The sequence below is a fragment of the Cnephaeus nilssonii genome, assembly GCF_951640355.1.
Source record: "Cnephaeus nilssonii genome assembly, chromosome: 10".
NCBI lineage: Eukaryota > Metazoa > Chordata > Mammalia > Chiroptera > Vespertilionidae > Cnephaeus > Cnephaeus nilssonii.
Genome location: NC_137081.1, coordinates 47,145,608 through 47,169,191, shown reverse-complemented (window position 1 = coordinate 47,169,191; position 23,584 = coordinate 47,145,608). Strand labels below are relative to the sequence as shown.

Below are 23,584 nucleotides of genomic sequence, written 5' to 3'. Positions count from 1 at the left end.
AAGTGTAGGTCTATGTCTTACAAAGAATGATGTCCCCTTCAAAGAACTTACAATTTGATTGAAGAGGCAGTGGGAAATGTACATATGTAATGTATAAATACCAAAGTATGCTTCATAGAGCAGCTTAGTAATCAGCACAAACAGAAAGTACTTAGGTCAAGGAAAGACTAGATGACCAGACAGCAATGTGTTTTGTATTCATTCAATTGATTAACTGAAATATAAGAGAAGCTTTTTGAGAAAAGTGGTTTGTGATCCACACCTTAAATGATGGAAAGAATTTAGAGAGATGGAAAGGACTTGGTAGAGCTTCCCAGGTAAAGGGAATAATGTGGGCATGAGGACAGCAGATTTATGAGGTAGTGATGAGGCAGCAAGTTAAGGGGTGAAAGTGGGGAATATTGGAATAAAACTTTGTAAGTGGGTTTTGGCTAATATATGGATAGGTTTCAAAGCTAATCAATTGAGTTTGATTTTTTCTGGATATATGGACAGGGCCCAAACACCACTTTCTTCACATCACTCTCCTTTACTTACTTCATTAGGCCAGCTGCCTCATGAATCTGCCGTCCTCACTGCCACATTATTCCTTTTACCTGCAGAGCTCTACCAAGTCCTTTGCATCTCTCCAAATCTATAAATCCAATGCAATCCCCATCAAAATACCAATGGCATTTTTCACAGAACTAGAAAAAATAATCCAGTAATTTATATGAAACCACAAAAGATCCCAAATAGCCACAGCAATCTTGAGAAAGAAGAACAAAGTTGGAGGTATCATGCTACCTGATTTGAAACTATACTACAAACTATACTAATCAAAACAGCAAGGTACTGGCATAAAACACAGACACATAAATAAATGAAACAACAGAGATCTCAGAAATAAACCCCTGCCTATATGGCCAATTAACATATGACAAAGGAGGTAAGAACACACAATGGGGTAAAGACAGTATATTCAATAAATGGTGTTGAGAAAATTGAACAGATACATGCAACAAATGAAATTAGATCACCTTCTTACACCATGTTAAAAACAAAAACAAACCTCAAAATGGATTATACCAGTAGACCTAAATGTAATACCCAAAACTATAAAATTCCTAGAAGAAAACATTGCTCTTAGTAGTATTTTTTTTTTATATAACTCCTCTGGGCAAGGGAAACTAAAGAAAAAATAAACAAATGGGACTACATCAAACAAAGTTTTTTTACAACAAAGAAAACCATCAACAACAACAACAAACAAACAAAACAAAAAGAAAACAGAAAACCATCAACAAAATGAAAAGACAGTGCATTGAATGGAAGAAGATATTCGCCAATGATGCATCCAATAAGGAATTAGTATCCAAAATTTATAAAAAACTCATACAACTCAGCACCAAAAAACAATCCAATTGAAAAATGTGCAAGAGGATCTAAATAGACACTTTTCCAAAGAGTACATGCAGATGGCCAACAGAAATATGAAAAGATGCTCAAGGTCACTAATCATTAGAGAAATGCAAATTAAAACCACAATGAGTTATCACAATCACCTTTCAGAATGGCTATCACCAATAAATCCACAGACAAGTGTTGGAGAAGATGTGGAGGAAAGAGAACCCTCATGCACTGTTGGTGAAATTGCAAATTGGTGCTACTACTATGTAAAATGATAAGAAGGTTCCTAAAAAATGTAAAATTATGACCGAGCACTTCCACTTCTGGGTGTTTATCTGAAGAAATCCAAAACACTAATTTGAAAAGATAAATGCACCCCTATTTTTATTGTAGAATTATTTTTTAAAATATATTTTATTGGTTTCTTACAGAGAGGAAGGGAGAGGGATAGAGAGTTAGAAACATTAATGAGAGAGAAACATCAATCAGCTGCCTCCTGCACACCCCCCACTGGGGATGTGCCTGCAACCAAGGTACATGCCCTTGACCGGAATCGAACCCGGGACCCCTGAGTCCGCAGGCCGACGCTCTATCCACTGAGCCAAACCGGCCAGGGCATATTGTAGAATTATTTACAATAGCCAAGATATGGAAGCAACCCAAGTGCCCCTTGATAGACAATTAGATAAAGCAGAAATGGTACATACATACAACGGAATAGTATTCGGCCATAAATCTTATCATTTGCAACAACATGGATGGACCTATAAAGTATCATGCTAAATGAAATAAGTCAAACAGAGAAAAACAAATGCCATATTATTTCACTTATATGTGGACTCTAAAGAATAAAATACATGAACAAAACAGAAACAGACTCATAGATACAGAGAGCAAACTGATGGTTACCAGAGGGACAGGGAGTTGGGGGCTGGCTGAAAAGGGTGAAGGGATTAAGAAGTTCATATTGATAGTTACTAAATAGTCACAGGAATGTAGAATACAGCATAGGAAATATAGCCAATGATATTGTAATAACTATGCATGGTGCCATATGTAAAATAATACTGAATGTCAAGTGTAATTAAAAATTTGTTTTGCCCTACCCTACTCTATCCACCGGTTTGGCTCAGTGGATAGAGTGTCGGCCTGCGAACTGAAAGGTCCCAGGTTCAATTCTGGTCAAGGGCACATGCCTGGGTTGTGGACTCGATCCCCAGTCGGGGGCTTGCAGGAGACAGCTGGTCAATGATTCTCTCTCATCATTGATGTTTCTGTCTCTCTCTCCCTCTTCTTTCCTCTCTGAAATCAATTTTAAAAATATATTTTTTAAAAATTTGTTTAAATAAAATAAAAATAAAAGAATGTTTACTTTCTCATTTTTTGGGAAGCATGCCAAAAAGACTTTTCTAAGACACATCAACTTCCGGGCAGCCACATATACCTATTTTGGTTGTGTACTGTACAACCAGCACATTGTTCACATTGCACTCAACTTGAGTGGAATGAATTGTGCCATGCATGACCTACAGAGCTCTATGTTGTGGCCATATAAATTATACCCACTATTTTTTACTTAACAGCAACTTGTTGAACCCAGTGTGCAAACAAAGTACACAAAATTTCCTGTAGAAAACTGCCATTTTCACACATCGATAATCATATCACAGTTGGCGTATCAAACATTTAATGACACGGCAATACTTAGTGGGAAGATGTACTAATAAGGTAAAAGCAATAAACAAATAAATAAAATTGTTATTTCTAGAAACCAGGAGTCTTTTGAAAAGCAAAGTGTGATGTCAAATGGCATCTAACTCCATGCCAAGCTTGGTATCTGCCAAGAGTTGTTTATGCTTCATCCCCAGGGTGGCTCTTTATCTCTTTAAGACTTGGATTCACAGGTGGCACATGTTTTCTTGAACAGTGTCATTAATTTATTTAACATATGGTTGCTAATTATATGTTCTGAGTGCATCAACTGTATTAGTGTTTGCAATGGTCTCTTTGATAAAGCATGTGGGAAAGAGGAACTGCGGGCAATACCCTGCAGGACCTGTTCCTCTTGGCAAGTTGAAGCAGTCTAATGTATACTGATATACACTTTTTTAAAAAATATATATTTTATTGATTTTTCACAGAGAGGAAGGGAGAGGGATAGAGAGCCAGAAACATCGATGAGAGAGACATCGACCAGCTGCCTCCTGCACATCCCCCACCAGGAGATGTGCCGGCAACCAATGTACATGCCCTTGACCGGAATCGAACCTGGAACCTTCCAGTCCGCAGACCGACGCTCTATCCACTGAGCCAAACCGGTTTCGGCATGATATACACTTTTTCTGCTCTTTTTTAAATTGACATATAATTGACATATAGTTGATATACATTATGAAGCAATAATTCACAACTAGGGAACATTAGGCAATGGAAGCAAATGTTTTACTTAATCTATGCAGCAATCTGAAATAACTCTGCTCAATGGAAAGAGTAAATTCTGCTATTCAAGAATCATTTATGCCCTAGCTAGTTTGGCTCATGGATAGAGCGTCGGCCTGTGGACTAAAGGGTCCAGGTTTGATTCTGGCCAAGGGCACATGCCCAGGTGTGGGCTCCATCCCCAGTAGGGGGTGTGCAGGAGGCAGCTGATCAATATCTCTCATCATTCATATTTCTATCTGTCTCTCCCTCTCTGAAATCAATAAATTTAAAAAATTAACAAAAAGAATCATTTCTCACATGCAGCTATGATTCTAGAAGTTCCTAATCTGAATTAGCCAGAGCCTATAATAATTTCTGCACATGAACCTTATCATCCTAGCCACTAACAGCCATCTCCACACTTCAGTGACAAACATGGAAAGGATGACGGATCTTCAATCAGTCACATTCGTGTCCTTGAGTGACAATATCATCAGTAAATGAAAGACAAACTGTCTATAATTACCATTAACTACAAAGTTCATAATTTTTTGAAGAAATGTTAATAAGATGCTAATTTCCAAATTGAGGTTTTAAATATCCTTTCATTATAATAGCTAACTAACATTTATATGCCACATCCTAAGTGCTTTCATATTTTTAATTTTATCTTTCCAATAACCTTATGTTATGTTCTTGTGTGTGTTTTACAGATCAGAAAACGAAGGATCAGAGAAGGTTAGTAACTTGTTTAAAGTTACATGTTAGATAAATGGCAGAGATGAAATTGAAGCCTGAAACTAAAGCTCATTTACCTTTTTTCTCTACTAAACTGTTTACCATTTGTTGGGATTTTAAATCTTTCATTTTTCTTCCATTTTGGGTCCAGCATACATTCTTCTAACTGCAAAAGAAGAATCACATGATGCCCTTGATTAGAATGCAGATTCCTAGGTCCCCATCCCTGTGAAGTCTGAGGATGCTGCATAACCAGCATCCCGCATAATTCAGTTGAGATGGTCTGACATGTGGAATTATGCTAAAACCCCCTAAATGAGAACGAACAGCCTTTTTTTTTTTTTCAGATCTTGCTATAGCAAGAGTCAGTCACCCACACTTGCTCTTGGCAGAGGCTCAGACAGGGATGGGAATGGGAAAGCTTTACATAAGAGTGATAAAAAAAAAAAAGGAAGGTCTCAGGTCTGCTCTGATTGGAGATTGCTGGCCTGGGCAATCTGGACGGGCTACTAGAAACAGGGGGTATTTTATGTCATTGGTTTAGGGAGTCTATTTGGCTTTCTCTGGTGGTCCTGAGTTGGAAGTAGGGGTAAAAATAGGGAAGTTGGCAGTCGTGACCAGTCCTGCCTGTTCTGGTCCAATTGCTGCAGAGGTTGTGATTTGGCTTCCTGGACTGCTTATGTCCTTTGGAGTTCTGTCGTCACATACAGTCTGGCCATTGTCCATTTGTATGTTCTGTCTTTCAGGACACTGAGAGAGAGAGAGACACTGGGTCTCTGGGGTTCCTTTCATCCAAGCCTCCTTCCCTTAAGAAGGCTAGACTCTAATCTCTGTGATAGCTGCATTCACCCTTCTAGTACCAGTGCCTAGCCCTATCAGGCACTCAAGGAAATCCTACAAATAAGTGAATGATACATGAAAATATTTGATATTGGCTTTGGTTGGATCAGAAAATGAACTTTCTGGTGTAGCACATGGACATCCTTAGGTGATTGGACTGGCTATCACCAGGAGGAAGACTGGTGAGTCCTCTGCTCTCAACACGGTAACCTGAATCCTTGGCCCTGGCTGCCCCCAGTCCATGTCAAAGCTTCCAGGTTAACCCCTGGTGCGCAAATCAACCCCAGGGGCTCCCTCCAGAGTGCGCTGCTGGGGGCCGGGGGGGGGGGGGGGGGGCGTTGGTGGGAGAGCCGCAGCTCCTCCTGGCATTTTGAAGACAACCTCAATACCAGACCTTACGTTTTGCTGCATTCTCTCCCTTCTCCTCCACCCCGGGCCTGGCGAGAGGTACTGAAGGAAGGGTGAAGGGCACCCCCGTCCAGCCCCCACAGGTGCTAACTCAGGACCGGACTCAGAGTTTGTCTAGAGGGAAAATGCTCGGGGGTCCATGTGCTTGAGAGACAGACCCCCGCAGAGGGCAGGGCTCCCGGCCCCGCGCCGTCCCGGGGAAGCCGTCCCACCTGCTGCGGGGGGCCCGCCGGGAGGGGCTCAGCCCCGCCGCTCGGGAGTTCCCAGGCCGGCGGGGGGCTGTTCGGCGGGAGGCGGGGAGCAGCCGGGGCACCAAAACAGGCGCCGTTTGTGGGCTGGAGCTGCACTAGCAGGCGGCCTCCGCCGCGCCGCTTCCAAAGATGGTCAGAGGGTCCGGCGGCGCCCCCGCCCCCGCTCGCCGCTAGCCCGCGGGCCAGCACCCGTCCCGGAGCCGCCGCCGGAGGTAGGTGCGGAGCGGGCCCGCCGCCCGAGGCCAGCGGGCGGGCGGAGAGCGGGCCGAGCGCGGGCGGGCGAGGCCGCGCCGCCTCCGGAGCCCGCGGCGGCGGCGGCGGCGCGGAGACAATGGCCGCGCGGGCGCCGGGCCGGCTGAGCGCGGGGCCGCCCGCCGCGCCGCCCCACACCTGCGAGGGACCCGGGCCGAGGGACCCGGGCACCCGGCCCGACGAGCGGCGGGCGGCGCCCTGGGAGTCCCCGCGCCGGGCCGGGGCGGGGCGGGCGCGGGCGGGAAGCGGGCCCGGGCGCGGGGTGCGGAAGCCCCTGCGGCGCCGCGGGGCGGGCGCGCCGCTCTCCGGGATCCCCTGCCTTCCCCCGGGGAGGCGCAGGGTTGCCCTTTTCCAAGAGCTCGGGCCCCATTGTCTTTCCATCCTCCCTCGCTTGGCGTCTCGAAGCGACGTGAAAGCGAAAACGGTTGAATGGGGATCGAACCGAGGCCGGCCCCTCTCGGTGGAATGGGGTGACCCCTCGGGCACTTGGTTTGCCGAGAGTGGGATGTCTCTCGGAGCGCCTGCTCCGGACAGATGGAGACTGTGTAATTGGGATAGGGAAAAAAAATACTTTTTTTTCTAGAAAGAACTATTGAAAAGTCCGGGGGCTTCATTTCAGGCTCCGAGCTACCCTGCATTTAAATTGACCATCATCTAAATTACGAAATAGTCCATCCACATTTTGCATTTAGAATGTTGAGTTTTGGGTTCTATTTGGCGCTAATCAATCATTCCAATGATTGGAATGTTTAGTACTGGTTATTTGAGGTACCATGCAAAATTGAAAACACATTTATTGTTTCATATTTATTGCAGCCATGGCTCTAAAAGGACAAGAAGATTACATTTACCTTTTTAAGGACTCAGCGCATCCAGTGGACTTTCTGGATGCATTCAGAACATTTTACGTGGATGGATTATTTACTGATATCACCCTTCAGTGTCCGTCAGGCATCATCTTCCACTGTCACCGAGCTGTTTTGGCTGCTTGCAGCAATTATTTTAAGGCAATGTTCACAGCTGACATGAAAGAAAAATTTAAAAATAAAATAAAGATCTTTGGCATCCACCATGATATTTTGGAAGGTCTCGTAAATTACGCGTACACTTCCCAAATTGAAATAACGACAAGAAATGTTCAGAGCCTGCTGGAAGCCGCGGATCTGCTGCAGTTCCTTTCCGTGAAGAAAGCCTGTGAGCAGTTTTTGGTGAGGCACCTGGATATTGATAACTGTATTGGGATGCACTCCTTTGCAGAATTTCACGTGTGTCCAGAGCTAGAGAAGGAATCTCAAAGAATTCTGTGTTCGAGGTTTAAGGAAGTATGGCAACAAGAAGAATTTCTGGAAATCAGCTTTGAAAAGTTGCTCTTCATCTTGTCCAGAAAGAACCTCAGTGTTTGGAAAGAAGAAGCCATCATAGAGCCGGTTATTAAGTGGACTGCTTATGATGTGGAAAATCGAATCGACTGCCTGTATAACCTACTAAGCTATATCAACATAGATATAGATGCAGTGTATTTAAAAACAGCGTTAGGCCTCCAAAGAAGCTGCCTACTAACGGAAAATAAGATACGGTCTCTCATATACAACGCTTTGAATCCCCTGCATAAGGAGATTTCCCAGAGGTCCACAGCCACCATGTATATCATCGGAGGCTATTACTGGCACCCTTTATCAGAGGTTCACATATGGGATCCTTTGACGAATGTTTGGATTCAGGGAGCAGAGATTCCAGACTATACGAGGGAGAGCTATGGTGTCACCTGTTTGGGCCCCAACATTTACGTAACGGGGGGTTACAGGACAGATAACATAGAAGCTCTTGACACAGTGTGGATCTACAACAGTGAAAGCGATGAGTGGACGGAAGGCTTGCCAATGCTCCATGCCAGGTATTACCACTGTGCCGTCACCTTGGGTGGCTGTGTCTATGCTTTAGGCGGGTACAGAAAAGGGGCTCCGGCGGAAGAGGCCGAGTTCTATGACCCATTAAAGGAGAAGTGGGTTCCCATCGCAAACATGATTAAAGGTAAGTGCAGGTGACGCTTATTCTGTATTTTTTTTGGGTGTTTAAGGTTAGGCCAACAGTCTGGCTTCTCTTGCAAATAACTTAAAAAAGAATTTGCTTTGGAATGCTATCTAGGCACTAGAGTGGATTATACAAATAATGTCGTGCAGAATGTTCCAAGTAAAAACATAGAATGGCAGTCCCCAACTTGTCTGAGATTTATGTTTTTAAAATACTCAGGCTAGAAAAGACATCTTTTTATTAGAAACCAATGTAATTCATTCTTCTGATGCTACTACCTGTGTTGAGACTAGATCTCACTCAAGTATTAAGAATTTACATTTGCCCAAACCGGTTTGGCTCAGTGGATAGAGCATCGGCCTTCTGACTGAAAGGTCCCAGGTTCGATTCCGGTCAAGGGCATGTACCTTGGTTGCGGGCACATCCCCAGTGGGGGGGTGTGCAGAAGGCAGCTGATCAATGTTTCTCTCTCATCGATGTTTCTAACTCTCTATCCCTCTCCTTTCCTCTCTGTAAAAAGTCAATAAAAATATATTTTAAAAAAAAGAATTTACATTTAAGGCAAAGGCTACATAGAGAAAGCAGGGTAGTTTTATTAGTTTGTGCTTATTTATTTATATTGGATTGCTCTTGAAATTGAACCCTTTTTTTATTCTGCTCGTATTTTTTATTTTCTTATTTTTAAATATATTTTTATTGATTTCTGAGAGGAAGGGAGAGAGAGAGAGAAAGATAGAAACATCAATGATGAGAGAGAATCATTGATTAGCTGCCTCCTGCCCACCCCCTACTGGGGATCCAGCTGGCAACGAGGGCACATGCCCTGAGTGGGAATGGAACTGGTGACCTTTGGGTACGTGGGACAATGCTCAACCCACTAAGCCACACCAGCCAGGGTGATCTTTCATTAAAACCTTGAAAGTTTTGGTCCCTGAAGGATATAACAAATTACAGTCTCTCAGAAACTAGATATAGCCTCTGCTTTTTTTTTTTTTTAAAGGAATTTATTGGGGTGACATTGGTTCACAGAACCATATAGGTTTCAGAAAAGTGTACAAGTCAACAAAACATCATCTGCACATGGCATTGTGGTCCCATCATCCCAAGCAAAGTCTCTTTCTGTCCCCATTCTCCCCCTCTTTGCCCACCTCCACTCACTCCCCACTGCCCTTTCCTCTGGCAGTCACCACACTGCTATCTGTATCTGTGTGTTATATATGTATGTTTTGTTTGTATGTTTGATTTTTTGCTTGATTCCTTCACCTTCTTTCATCCAGCACCCCCTCCCCCCAAATAATTCCCTCCCCTCTGACAGCTGTTAGTCTGTTTCATATATCCTTGTGTCTGTTTCTGTTTTGTTCCCCAGTTTATTTTGTTCATTAGATTCCACATATTAGTGAGACCATATGGTATTTGTCTTTCTTTGACTGGCTTATTTCACTTAGCATTATAATCTTCAGGTTCATTCATGCTGTCACAAAAGGTAAGATTTTCTTTCTTTTTTGTATGGCCTAATAGTATTCCAGTGTGTAAAGGTACCACAGCTTTGGGACACTTGGGCTGTTTCCAGATCTTGGCTATTGTAAATAATGCTGTTATGAACATAGAGCTGCATATATTCTCTCGAATTAAGTGTTTCAGGTTTCTTTGGATATATTCCTAGAGGGGGGATCCCTGGGTCAAAAGGCAGATCCATTTTTAATTCTTTGAGGAAACTCCATACGGTTTTCCACAGTGGCTGTGCCAGTCTGCATTCCCACTAACAGTGCACAAGGGTTCCCTTTTCTCCACATCCTCTCCAGCACTTCTTTGTGGAGCCTCTGCTTTTTTTTTTTATTCAAGTCTTGTCTCACAGTGTTAAAGAGAGAGGCAGATCCCTCCTGTGGCACACAGAGCCAGGCACGCTGCTGAGTCTCCATGTCTGTCTGATAAACACTATTTTCTGCTGTTTGGTACTAGGTTAGCCTTGCTCTCCTTCCCTCCCACCGGAAAAAAGTTACACTGGAATCTTAATTACATTTATTTTTTGGTGCTGGGGAGTTGCACAAAAACAATTGGTGGTTGGTTACCAAATTTGTGTCATTTTATTCCAAATGTTTCTTCCCAGGCCTTTCTGTTTCTTTTTTTAACACTGATGAGGGTGTGGGAATCTGACCTGGTGTGGGAATCTGACCTGGTATGATCCTTGGATGACAAGCAGGAAGCCTGAGAGGCAAAATAGTCTTGTGATCAGGCACACTGCTTCTGAAATGGAACTGCCTGAGCCCAAATCCCAACTTTCCACTCATTTGCTGGTGAGCTTGGGCAAATTGCCATCTGTACAATGGGAGTGACATTGCTTAGTTTAGAGTTTTGAGAGGATTAAATGAACTCATGCATGGGAAGCACTTAGCAGCATTAGGCATTGTACTCATGAACGTCATTATAGAAGAACATGTCAGCTTTGATGGGGCAGAATTACTTTTCATATTAAATCCTGACCACTCTCCTTCCCAAAGGTGCAGCAGTGGTTGGTAGGGTGGAAGAAGGTGGTTTAAAGCCCACTGCTATTGCTGCGCTGATGTTTGACTCTACCTGAGCATGACCCTCACTTACAGATTTTCAGTCCCCTCTCCAAGGTGATTCCAAATATCCTGTCTGACTCCTCGTTTACAAAAGAAATAAGGGCACTGCAAATATGTTAGCAGCTATTGTAAACCTAGATACATTTCTGCCTGTTTCTTTTCTTCCAAGAAAAATGTTTTTGTTGATTTCAGAGAGAGGAAGGGAGAGGGAGAGAGGGATAGAAACACCAATGTTGAGAAAGAATCATTGATCAGCTGCCCCCCCATTGGGGATCGAACCCGCAACCCGGGCATGTGCCCTGACAGGAATTGAGCCTAGACCTCCTGGTTCATAGGTCGGTGCTCAACCACGGAGCCACACCAGTTTGGCTGCCTCTGCTTCTTAATGATAAGTTTCAGTGATTTTGTAGTTTACAGTGTATTGCTTTGAGGACAGAAACCTATTACTTTACTGAAATTTTGTTAAAACTTTTGAAGCAACGCTTGCTGAAAATAAAATGCGGCAATGGTGTACCCATCATGAAAGAAAGCTGAATGTGTTTTTGACAGCTTAAGCCTCATATGCAAAAGTCCTCCCTCACCTACCAGCTGGGTTTGAAATGTCAAAGTTTTATGCTTTTACCTGGAAGGTTTGATTCCTGGTTATACCTCGTCATCCCAGGGAAGGGTAACACTTTGTCAGTTATGTGCAGTTTTGGCTAGTTCTGATGCTCAGACTCTGCTGAACTTTTAGTTTCCCATTCTTATGTAGAAAGGATAACATTTCCCCCCAGTTTATTTTATTTTGTAGTCTTGAAGTGAACTACCTTCTTTCCCTGGGAATGAGACCTTAAATTGGGTAGAGTCAAATTTCAAATTAATTTCCTTTTTTGGTTGAGGGAGGTACAAAGAAATAAAGAGATGGCTTTTTAGGAACTCCTAACTTTTACCCCTCTCATCATAACTGCCCTGCTTATGAACTCACTTTTGGCCCAGCTGGAGTGGCTCAGTGGTTGAACATCAACCCAGGAATCAAGAGGTCACTAGTTGTATTCCCAGTCAGGGCACATACTGGGTTGCAGGCTCCATCCCCATTGGGAGGGGGTGTGGGGGGAGTACAGGAGGCAGCTGATCAATGAGGTTTTCTCTCTCATTGATGTTTTTATCTCTCTAACCTTCTCCCTTCCTCTCTCTCTAAAAATCAATAAAAACATGTTAAAGAAATAAACTCACTTTTGTTTTGGAGTAGAAATGAACAAGGAGCCTGAACTGCACCCACCATGTAACATGCTAAATAAAAGTTGGTTGAAAGACTAAGCTGACATTTCAACTAAAATGAGCCTCATCATCATTCTTTCTCTCTTCTGGTTCCCCTGCTGAAACCATTTTCTCTTTCTCATTTTTCTGTGGCATCAGCGTTTCCCAGTTTTCTGAGCTCAGGACCTCAGAATTCGTCTTGTCTTCAACTCAGTCATCAAGGCCCTTCTGTTTTACCTTTGTCTCTTGCCTCTGTGCACCTTCCGCTATAGCAGTGGTCGGCAAACTGCGGCTCGCGAGTGTGGTCCCTTGAGTGTGGCTCTTCCACAAAATACCACGTGCGGGCGCGCACGTACAGTGCGATTGAAACTTCGTGGCCCATGCGCAGAAGTTGGTTTTCGGCTCTCAAAGGAAATTTCAATTGTTGTACTGTTGATATTTGGCTCTGTTGACTAATGAGTTTGCCGACCACTGCTCTATAGTATAGAGTCTATACCAAGACCACTTCTAATTCAGGCCCTCAACATGGACTAATTCTATCCTTCTATGCTGTAGTCCCTCCTTTCCTTTGTTTAAAAACTTTTAAAATCCTGTTGAATCGCCTTAGCTGGTTTGGCAGAGTGGATAGAGCTTTCGGACCAAAGGGTCCCGGGTTCGATTCTGGTCAAGGGCACGTACCTTGGTTCCAGGCTCCTCCCCAGCCCGGGCCCTGGTCAGGGCTCGTGCAGGAGGCAACCAATTGATGTGTTTCTCTCACATCAATGATTCTCTCTGTCTTTCTCTCTCTCTTCCACTCTCCCTAAAAAAAAATCAATGGAGAAATATCATCGGGTGAGGCTTAACTACAACAACAAAATCCTGTTGAATCAAGTGCAAATTTTTGAATTGGGCGTCAGGATTCTTTGCCACGTGGCTCCAACTTACTCTGCCAGCTTTAATTCCCACAGGTCAACCCCAGGTGTGTCACCGTCCCTTCCAGGGTGGCAGAATCAAAACAACTACTTGAATTGTCCAGTAAGCCTTTGCACTTGCCTTGCCCTCACTCAGAGTGGCTTCCTCTCACCTCTGCCTGCCAAAGTCCTACCTACTAAGGCCCAAGTCAGATTTTGCCACCTCCTGCCATGATTTCCTAGTCAAAAGTAATATCTTTTTGTTTTGCACATCCACAGTAGTAGTTCTGTACCCTGTGTTCTAGTTGAGTAAATGTCGCACCCTCTTTTAAAAGAGTACAAGGAGCCTTGCTTTTTATTTTTTTTTAATATTTTTATTGATTTCAGAGAGGAAGGAAGAGGGAGAGGGAGATAGAAACTTCAATGATGAGAGAGAATCATCGATCGGCTGCCTCCTGCACGCCCCACACCGGGGATCGAGCCTGCAACACCCAGGCATGTGCCCTGACCAGGAATCGAACCGTGACCCCCTGGTTCATAGGTCGACGCTCCACCACTGAGACACGCTGTCTGGGCAGGAGCCTTTCTTTTTCATTCTTCTATCCCTCAGAGCACCTAGGACAGTGCCTTATATCTACTATCCATAATAACAAAGACAATACAATATTCATTGCAAAGCAGAAGGAAAGATCAATCTGAAGATGTGATTCTAATTAACACACAGGTGTGGGAAATGCTACTGCCTGTGTCCTACATGAAGTTATCTACGTCATTGGTGGCCACTGTGGCTACAGAGGGAGCTGCACCTATGACAAGGTCCAGAGCTACAATTCGGATATCAACGAATGGAGCCTCATCACTTCTGGTCCCCACCCAGGTAACGAAACGCTGTCTTCATAGTGTATGTCATGACACAGCCTGTCAGTGTGAGAGATGGCTAAAAATGGGCTGGAAATAGGAAAACGCTAAATTTATAGGAGACTACACATGGGTTTAATTAAAAGGCTCAAAATATTCATATGTGTCCATGTAACAATAATCACAGTTTAGATTATTCAGATTAGATCATGTCTACAAATACTTCCCCTCATGTCATCACACAACATACATTTTAAGCCTCTGTGATTAAAAGGAGTTTCTTTAAAAAAAAAAATTTTCAGCCCTAGCTGGTTTGGCTCAGTAGATAGAGCATCGGCCTGCCAACTGAAGGGTCCCGGGTTTGATTCCGGACAAGGGCACATGTCCGGGTTGCAGGCTCGACCCCCAGTAGGGGGCATGCAGGAGGCAGCCAATCAGTGATTCTCATCATTGATGTGTCCCTCTCTTTCTCCCTCTAGCTTCCTCTCTGAAATCAATAAAAGTATATTTGAAAAATTTTTTTTCACTTAGATTCTTTTTTGTTTTCTATTCCTTATGTGCTTTCTTTCATTTTCATGCATTTTTATATAAAACATAATTTTTATAGACAGATAAAAGGCACTAGTCTATCAAATAGTTGGGAAGGGTACGTAGTGATTCAGTTCGGCAGGAGATGTTTTCTTCTTTTAGAAGCGTACTCTTCCTGGGTTTCAATAACTGTTAAGCACTCCCCCCTACAATGTGGAGAGCCTTCTGTTGGCCTTACTTTAACAGTCATAAAGGGGACATGTTGTCTGCCCACAAGGAATGGCCTGCTTTCTTTGGTGTCTTTTGTTCTCTGACTTGTGTCTTTGAAGAACTTGGGGAAAGCATAAGCTATGTCCTGTTACAGTTATGCCTTGTGTTTAAGTTTTTCGTTAGGAAAGATTTATATCACCAAATCACCATACTACTTTGAGTCATTTTCCACATAGCATCAGGCTTCCATGTGGGTTACTGGGAAGCGTAACTGAAATTCACAAGCTGGAACCATCTGAGAGGAAGAGTAACAGCTAACCTTGAGCACTTGTCACAGGCCAGGTATTAACTAAATACTTTGCGTGTAATATTACCTTAAATTCTAACTACAACCCTGTTAGTAAGGTATTGTTTACCCCTGTTACGTTTTTGGAAGTGGAGGCTTAGAAATAGGTAACGTTGCCAAGGACGCACAGTTTGGAAGTGATAGGCGAGGATTCAGTTCAGACAGATTGCTATAACTGCTAAGCAATCTGCCTCTCCGTAAGGGAGCCGGCTCTCCTGCTTTTGACCACTGCAGCTACTAATACCCTCAGGTCACATATGTCATCTCACAGTTCAGGTAGAGCACACCTGACTCAGGTGCTACATCTCCATATAAGAGTGCATAAGAGGACACTTCAGCTTCAGGCTGTCCTGGATCTGAAGAGTCATTGAATGGAGAGACTGTTTCCTAGTAGCCCATATGTATTATCGCAGACTCCCACCACTTTCCATATGACCAATCCTATATTATAAAGAGGCAATATGCAAATTGACCATCATGCTGTCACAAAGATGGCGGCACCCACAGCGGGGGCGGGGCCAGCTGCTCTCTGCCGGAGTCCCTTCAGCCCCACTGGAGGCCTCGCGTCCTCCTGCACCCCCAACTGACTGACAGCTCGCCAAGGCTCCTCCAACGAGCTGCCCATCCTTCTCTTCCTGCCTCCCCCGAAGCTGAAGCCTGACTGTGGTGTCCAACAAATTGGAAGTTATAACTCATGTCGTTGAGAGTATCCTCCATTCCTCAGCCGGGGCCAGCTGCTCTGTGCACCTGCTGCCGGAGTCCCCTCAGCCCCACCGGGGGCCTTGGGTCCTCCTGCACCCCCCACTGACTGAGGCTCAGGCAAGCAGGGCCGGCCGAGACGCAGGCAAGCCTTGGATGGCGGCTGCCCAGCTGCCCAGAGACGGCCCAAGGCTCAGGCAAGCCTCGGATGGCAGCTTCCAAGCCACCCAGGGCTGCCCGAGGCTCAGGTAACCAGGGCCGGCCAAGGCTTATGCTGCCGGCAGTGGCAGCAGCAGAGGCGTGATGGGGGTGTCGCCTTCCCCTGATCGCCTGGTCGCCTCCCACCACTGAAGGCTCTCAGACTGTGAGAGGGGGCAGGCCGGGCTGAGGGACCCCCCTCCAGTGCATGAATTTTCATGCACCGGGTCTCTAGTGAAGTTATAATGGAAAATAATAATAACAGCTCATATTGAGTAGTAGCTAACATTTATTCAGTAAGAATGTGCCAGGCACTAACTATTCCAATAGGTTTACATGTATTCATCCCTGTAAACCTTACCACAATCTTGTGAGCTAGGTGCTATTATTATCTCTATTTTCTGAGGCACGCAGTAAATAAATTGCCCAAGGTCAGCCAGCTAGTGCTTATTAGAGATGAGGTTTTAATCCAGGCAATCTGCCTGGGAACACCATGCTCTTCACAACTACACTGTTATCTCGTTTGTTCCTCCTGTTAACCTTATGAGTTAGCTATTACTCTGATTTAGCTTTACAAAGAAAATCCAACATATGAAAAGTCAGATTAACAAACTAGAGGATAGTTATTTACATTATCAATAATACATATTTCATAAAAGGGTTCTTTGAAAAATAAATATCCCATAGCATGTTCTAATTACATATAACTTGTTCACTGCTTGAAAAAAATCTAAAAGTCAGTGAGACTTAAGCCAAGGTGTGAAAAGCCATGACAAATTGAAAAATCAATTATGAATAAATACTAAATTACAGTATAAATCAGGGGGAACTTATAATCCAATTTGTAAAGTTTTGATTTACATTGGACTTTGGATGGCTCTCCTTTCCTGGAGAGACTGATGCCACAGAGCATACAAGCCTCATCTAAAGGCAACAACCACTACTTGGCCACAGTGATTGCTGTCAGGAAGAAATATGAGCCAGGCAAATTTAAAAATGGAGAACTGTCAAAGGTGTCAGAGCAAAAGAATGAGGTGTGATGAGTTCTAATTTTAAGAAGAGAGCTCCTTTTAGAATAGATTGGGAGGAAGACAGCAGTGAGGCCTACTAAAACTATTGGTAGTAAACCAGGTAGGAAATGCTGGAAGCCTGAAGTGGTGGAGTAGAAAATGGGCAGATATGAGGAATGTTATAGATTCGACATTGCTTGAATTGGTAGTGATTGCTGTCTTGACTGATTAGATACAGGAAATGAGGGAGAGAAAGTAGTTGACAGTCATTCCAGGGTCTCTGGCTGGTTGACTAGGAGGATGGAGAGGATTGAGGGAACAGCCAATAGGAAGGGAGAAGTGGAGAGATAACGAGCTCAGTTTTGTAGCTGAATGTGAAAAATGAGTTGGATAACCAGAGGAGCTGTGCAGAAAGCAATCGGAATCTCGGTTCTGCAACTCAGGAGAAAGAATGCAGCTAAATATAGATCTGGGAGTTGTTTACTCGGAGGTGATGGCTATGGGTGTGGGGATGAATGAGATGTCTTGGGAGGGTGGGACCAACAGTACAGCTACGGGCAGAACCTTGGAAACAGCATTAGTTAAGGGGTGAGTTGAGGAAGAAGAGTGCATGAAGAACAGCGAAGCAGCTGCAAGTGATAAAGGAGAAAAACCTGTGGATGGCTGTGTCCTGTGGGAAGAGAGCTCTCTCCTGGCTCTCCAGAGTAACAGCTTAAGCTCTTTGTTCTTACTTTCCAATAAAATAAGGACATTATATTAGAAAAACTTTATAGGTCTTTTTAGTCAGAAGAGTGATTGCTTTCTTGACTGATTAGATACAGGAAATGAGGGAGAGAAAGGAGTTGACAGTCATTCCAGGGTCAATGTCAAATTTATAACATTCCTCACATCTGCTTAGGAAAAAAAAATTGAAATCATTTCAATGAATATTTCATACATGAAAATATTGTGGTTGTCTCTGAATCCTGCATGGGTTTTTCATTTCACTCATGTAATACCTAATGCAGACTGCCATGAATTTGTTGTGAATATTTGTGTGTAAACTCGGAGCTGTGACAAATGGCACTATTCCCATGCTTGGTTTGAAATGGTTCATTTATTCATTTGTCTAACAGATATTTGCTGAGTGCTTTCTGTATGCTACTTTCAGTGCTAGGAGCACAATAAACAAGATTCAGCCCCTTGGCCCCAGTTACTTCATAGAGTGACCAACAAGAAACAAGGCAGTTACAGCTGAAGAGGAAAGAGTTTCCATCAATGTAATAGAACTTCATGTTGTATTTGGGTAATGGGAAAAATTATCAGGAATCACTTTATGTTATTTATTTTTTAATCTTCACCCGAGGATATTTTTTTCCATTGGTTTTGAGAGAGAGTGGAAGAGAGAGGGCCTGGGCCTGTAACTGAGGTACACGCCCTTGACCAGAATTGAAACCCGGACCCTTGGATCCAAAGGCTGACTCTCTATCCACTGAGCCAAACCAGCTAGGGCAGGAATCACTTTATTTTAAATATATTTATTGCTACAGGAAGATTGAGATATCTTTCTTTACTTTTTAAAATATATTTTTATTGATTTCAGAGAGGCAGGGAGAGGGAGAGAGAGACAGGAACATCAACGATGAGAGAGCATTGATTGGCTGCCCGCTGCATGCCCCACACGGGATGGAGCCCGAAACCCAGGCATGTGCCCTGACCAGGAGTTGAACTGTGACCTCCTAGTTCATAGGTCGATGCTCAACCACTGAACCATGCCAGCTAGGCAAGGTATCTCTCTTAATATACAAACCACAAATTGAGGGTTTTTTGGTAAACTTTGAATAATTTAAGAAAAACCTCGTGAGCTTATTGTTGAATCACTTACATCAACTCATAAAATTTTTGCATCATCATGAATTTTCACAATAACCATTTAATGGAATGATTCATATCCTCCTATATAATAAAAGGCTAATATGCAAATTGTCCCCTCGGGAGTTTGACCAGGAGACCAGGAGTTCAATCACTCGCTATGACGTGAACTGACCACCAGGGGGCGGTGCGGAACATGGCAGGCGACCAGCGGTGGCAGCAGGGCACTGAGGGAGTGAGGGAAGGGGGAGGCAGGGAGGCGGGGAACCTGATCGGCCCTGATCGCTGGTCAGGCCTAGGGACCCTCCCTGTGCACGAATTTCATGCACTGGGCTTCTAGTAATTTATATAAACAATGTTTCACAAATATTTTAAACAACTAAATCCAATAAAAATTCTATGTGTATATAACTGGAAAGGAACAAATGGGTTTTTCAGAGGTAGGAGAATTCTTATTTACTTGTCAGAAACTTGACAACAACAGAACGTGGACTCAAAGCAAAAATGCCCATCTTCTGAGTCTTCTTTAGCCTTTAAAACCTAGATAGCAAGAACTTAACTGATAAGAATTTGTCTTTCATTCTTAATGGGGAAATCACATTTTTTTATCTCAACATTCTCTCTTTCTGAAGAGAGGCTTATAAAGCTTTTCTTTCACAAAATCACGAGAGGGCATATTTAGGCACAGAGGGCAAAAGGTACAATTTATCCATTGATCCAACAAACATTTATTGGGTCCATACACTTGCCATTCTCCAACTGGAAATGGAGCAGAGGGCAGGGAGCCAGTAAGCAAGTCACACACCAGATCATGAAAAGTGCTATGGAGAGAATTAAAACAGGGTAATGTGGTAGAGATGCCTAGCTGACCACTTCAGGTTACATGGACAGAGAAGGTCCCTCTGAGGAGATGACAATAGGATGAGACCTCAATGATAAGACGGTGGCAGCTGTGGAATGACCTGGAAAAAAGAAGAGACTTCCAGGCGGAAGGAACAACTCAGTAATGGCAAACAGTGGCAAATAAATGAAGTAAATTTTCATTTACTTTCTATAGTGTTAGGGCCACTGACAAATCCTGCTCTTCCTTAAGGTCTGCAGCTAGGAGTATTTAAATGTAATTTTATGGTTGATATTCCCGAAGAAGGAACGCACAGGCCAGTAGTGATGTTAGCAATGGGGGCGTGGAAGAAACACTGGGCTGGGACTAGGGTAAGGCCAGGAAGGCGCCTGAGTCACAAAACTGAGAAAGAGTCAGTCAGAGTGGGAGCCTTTCTACCGTTCATACCCAGTGCCGTACTCGCCTCGCCCGGTCACAGCATGGTAAGAAGGAAGAGGAAATGCAGTGGCAAAAGACCCTGGTGCTTTGAGGAGCCAGCAGGTTTGGGTGTAGAGGGGGAGATAAATAATGGGAAAAATTCAAACAGCCTGAAAGGCAAACTCTGAGCCTTAGGACCCAGACCTCACACAGCAGCCTCTACCTTTGATCACCTTCTACAGCTTCTTAAGATGATAGACTGTAGTTCCCCCACTAATCTGGTTGTATGTTTTTCTAAATTTTTTTGGTCTTTTATGCATTTTTAAAAAATTTCTTTATTGATTAAGGTATTACATATGTGTCCTTATCCCTCCATGACCCCCCCAACCCTCCCCCACTCATGCCCTCACCCCCCCTGTTGTCTGTGTCCATTGGTTAGGCTAATATGCATGCATACAAGTCCTTTGGTTGATCTCTCCCTCTTACCCCCCCCCCCCCTACCTTCCTTCTGAGGTTTGACGGTCTGATCGATGTTTCTCTTTCTCTGGATCTGTTTTTGTTCATCAGTTTATGTTGTTCATTATATTCCATAAATAAGTGAGATCATGTGATATTTATCTTTCTCTGCCTTAACTTGACCAGCGCTGTGAGACTTGACAAGCAAGGTAATCTGTGTGGCAGCTATGGCAACAGATACTACAGATTGCCTGCCACTGGTTACAGGGATGGCAGCTAAGACCTGAAGGAACTTACACCAGTTACGTAGAACGTCTTCATGTCAGAGGGACTCTACACATAGGTGTAGAATAAAAGGTGTCTGTGCTGCAACATTCCCAGAAGGGTAGCGGTCTGAGAATAATTTCTTCCCTGGCATCCTGCAAAGGCAGTGAAAGATGGCCTGAGAGAGCATGGCAGGTGAAAGGGAATGGATTTTATGGCCCAGCGTTGTGGTAGTGTGCGCTGGAGTCAAAATGTCACGACTACTCTATGGTTGTACGCATAGTTCTAAAGGATCATTACATCACCACCCTAAGGTATCTCTTTTGTTTGTTATCCTAATAAAAATTTGCTTTCTTCTTTTTAATAGAATATGGATTGTGTTCAGTTCCATTTGAAAGTAAGCTCTATCTAGTTGGCGGACAAACTACAATCACGGAATGCTATGACCCTGAACAAAATGAGTGGAGAGAGATAGCTCCCATGATGGAAAGAAGGATGGAGTGTGGTGCCGTCATCATGAATGGATGTATCTATGTCACTGGGGGATATTCCTACTCAAAGGGAACGTATCTTCAGAGCATTGAAAAGTATGATCCAGACCTTAATAAGTGGGAAATCGTGGGTAATCTTCCAAGTGCCATGCGGTCCCACGGATGTGTTTGTGTGTATAATGTCTGATTGGATTTGTAGAAATGACCAAGTAATCACTGTTTTGGGGTGTTGTAAGAAAAAATGCAGAGTTTGGAGTTCCTTGTTTGTTGTTGTGGCCTGGTACATAATAAGTAAATTTTCATTTCTAACACCAACTCTATACCCCAACCCAGTGATGAATGATCAAGAGAAATCTAATGTATATTTGCAGTTGAAGCAATGGGGTTAGCATCTATAATCTCTGATTTTCAAAGGTGGTATGGAATATTGGACACTTGGTAAAAGGTGAAATGCCTTTGTAGTAAATTTTTTATCCTGGTAGCATGAACACTGGGTGCAGGACAGAATCATTCTTTGGAATGAAATGTCTCTTATGACCCTCTAATGTAATTGACAGTATACATTAAGGTTCTATTTAGCTAGTAGGGAATTTGAAATTTAAGGAGGGAATCTTCTCTACCTCTACAAAATCAACACTTTACAAAAGTTTTTTTTAACACCTTTAGAATTATTTAGAATGTGGTCTTACTTTAAGTTTAGTTTTTTTTCCTTTGTTGTGTGTATAATTCATTGTTATTCTTTATTTACTGACTAACAGATATACAAGATACTGTGCAAAAGATAATTACTGTTGAGAGTTTACAAACTAAATTTAAAAGAATGGCAAATCTGAAAAATTGCAAAGAAAATAGTCAAACATTTTCTGATGGTAAGAACTGTTTTTAATATTCAGCTTTGATATGAATCACTAGATTAGGTATCTTTTGTTTAAACATGTTAGAAAATCCTCTTTATTATTAAGTACAGACACGTCTGCATATAAAATTGAATTTTAGAGCCAGAAAGCATGCAGAACAGTTGTGATATAGTAGAAAATACCTTGATGAGAAGTTTGCATCTATTTCCCATTTCTGCCACTAACTAGAACCTCTCCTCAATTAGAGGTTCCCAACCCATGCACACTGGCACTTTGGGTCATACGTGTGCCTAGATATGGATCCTCATAGCCCTTGGGGCAGCCATAAGTGGCCTGGGTGGCTGCAATTTCTGGGCCAGCAACACCTTTGTCCATTTTCTATAACTGTCCATGTGTGCTATAACTTGAGAAAGGTTGGGAAACATTGCTTTAGTTAACTCATCTAAACTTTTAGTAATCTGTTAGACCATCTATCCACACCCTTCATTTTTTTAAAAAGAGACAAGTTATTTTTAATTTTAAATACAGAAGTTTAAAATTACTTAACACTTCTTTGTTTTTTAATTTTAGAAAGAAACTGTTTAAATGCATTTACTTTAGATGGCATTTAAATAGATACAATGCCCTGGCCGGTTTGGCTCAGTGGATAGAGCATTGGCCTGTGGACTGAAGGGTCCCAGGTTTGATTCTGGCCAAGAGCACATGCCCAGTTTGCAGGCTCGATTCCCAGTAGGGGATGTGCAGGAGGCAGCCAATCATGATTCTCTCTCATCATTGATGTTTCTATCTCTCTCTCTCTCCCATCCTCTCTGAAATCAATAAAGAAATATATTTAATAAATAAAATAAATAGATTCAACCTTTTGGATTGCAATCTGGTACTACATAGAAAGAGCCATAAGAATAATATAAAAACAAAACAAACAAACCAGAAAAAGGCAAATGCATGAAGATGTTTATGTCTGTATTACTTATAATAGCAAAAAATTGGAAATAATCTACATGTTAAAGAAGAAAATGGGCTAATAAAAACAGTGAAATGTTATACTGCTATTAAAATAACTATTTGGGAGACTGTAGAAATATGGACGTGTCTATAAAATAGTAAGTAAGTAAGCACAGTGTAAAATATGCACACTATGATTGTGATTTTGTAAAATCTTTATGCATGTGGAAGGTAATTTGCAAAACTGAAATTCATTGTGTTAGTGTAGGGTGATACGGAATGATTTTTAATTTATTTAAATGTTGTTCTTTAATATGACTGTATTTTCAATAAAAATAAATAAAGCACTATATGTGGTAAACTGCTTGAATTTGGGCCAGTTGAGTTGAAGGATAGTCTGAATTAGTGAAATAACTGAATTATAGACTCTTTCAGTCTGTAACTGAATTACAGACTATTTTATTGCTCTCAAGAACATTTAGCAGTTAATGCCGGACCAATACGTTGCCTACTCATGCTTAGAGATCTGTTTTATGGAATAGATGCGAACAGTTGCACTCACTTTTCCCTCTTTTTATTTATTTATTTTAAAG

General features: G+C 42.8%; 1 protein-coding gene across 2 annotated transcripts; it reads left to right on the top strand.

The window, feature by feature from the left end:
* Positions 1–5,805: 5,805 nt before the first annotated feature.
* Positions 5,806–23,413, top strand: KLHL23 (kelch like family member 23). Of its 2 annotated transcripts, none has more exons than XM_079783283.1 (4): positions 5,806–5,835; positions 7,116–8,330; positions 13,745–13,897; positions 21,066–23,413. In XM_079783283.1, exons 2-4 carry the CDS (start codon positions 7,118–7,120, stop codon positions 21,374–21,376), a joined length of 1,677 nt encoding a protein of 558 aa, XP_079639409.1. In that variant the 5' UTR covers positions 5,806–5,835; positions 7,116–7,117; the 3' UTR covers positions 21,377–23,413. The 2 variants fall into 2 exon arrangements, with proteins under 2 accessions (XP_079639409.1, XP_079639408.1); XM_079783282.1 differs by lacking the exon at positions 5,806–5,835 and adding an exon at positions 6,084–6,259.
* Positions 23,414–23,584: the final 171 nt, after the last annotated feature.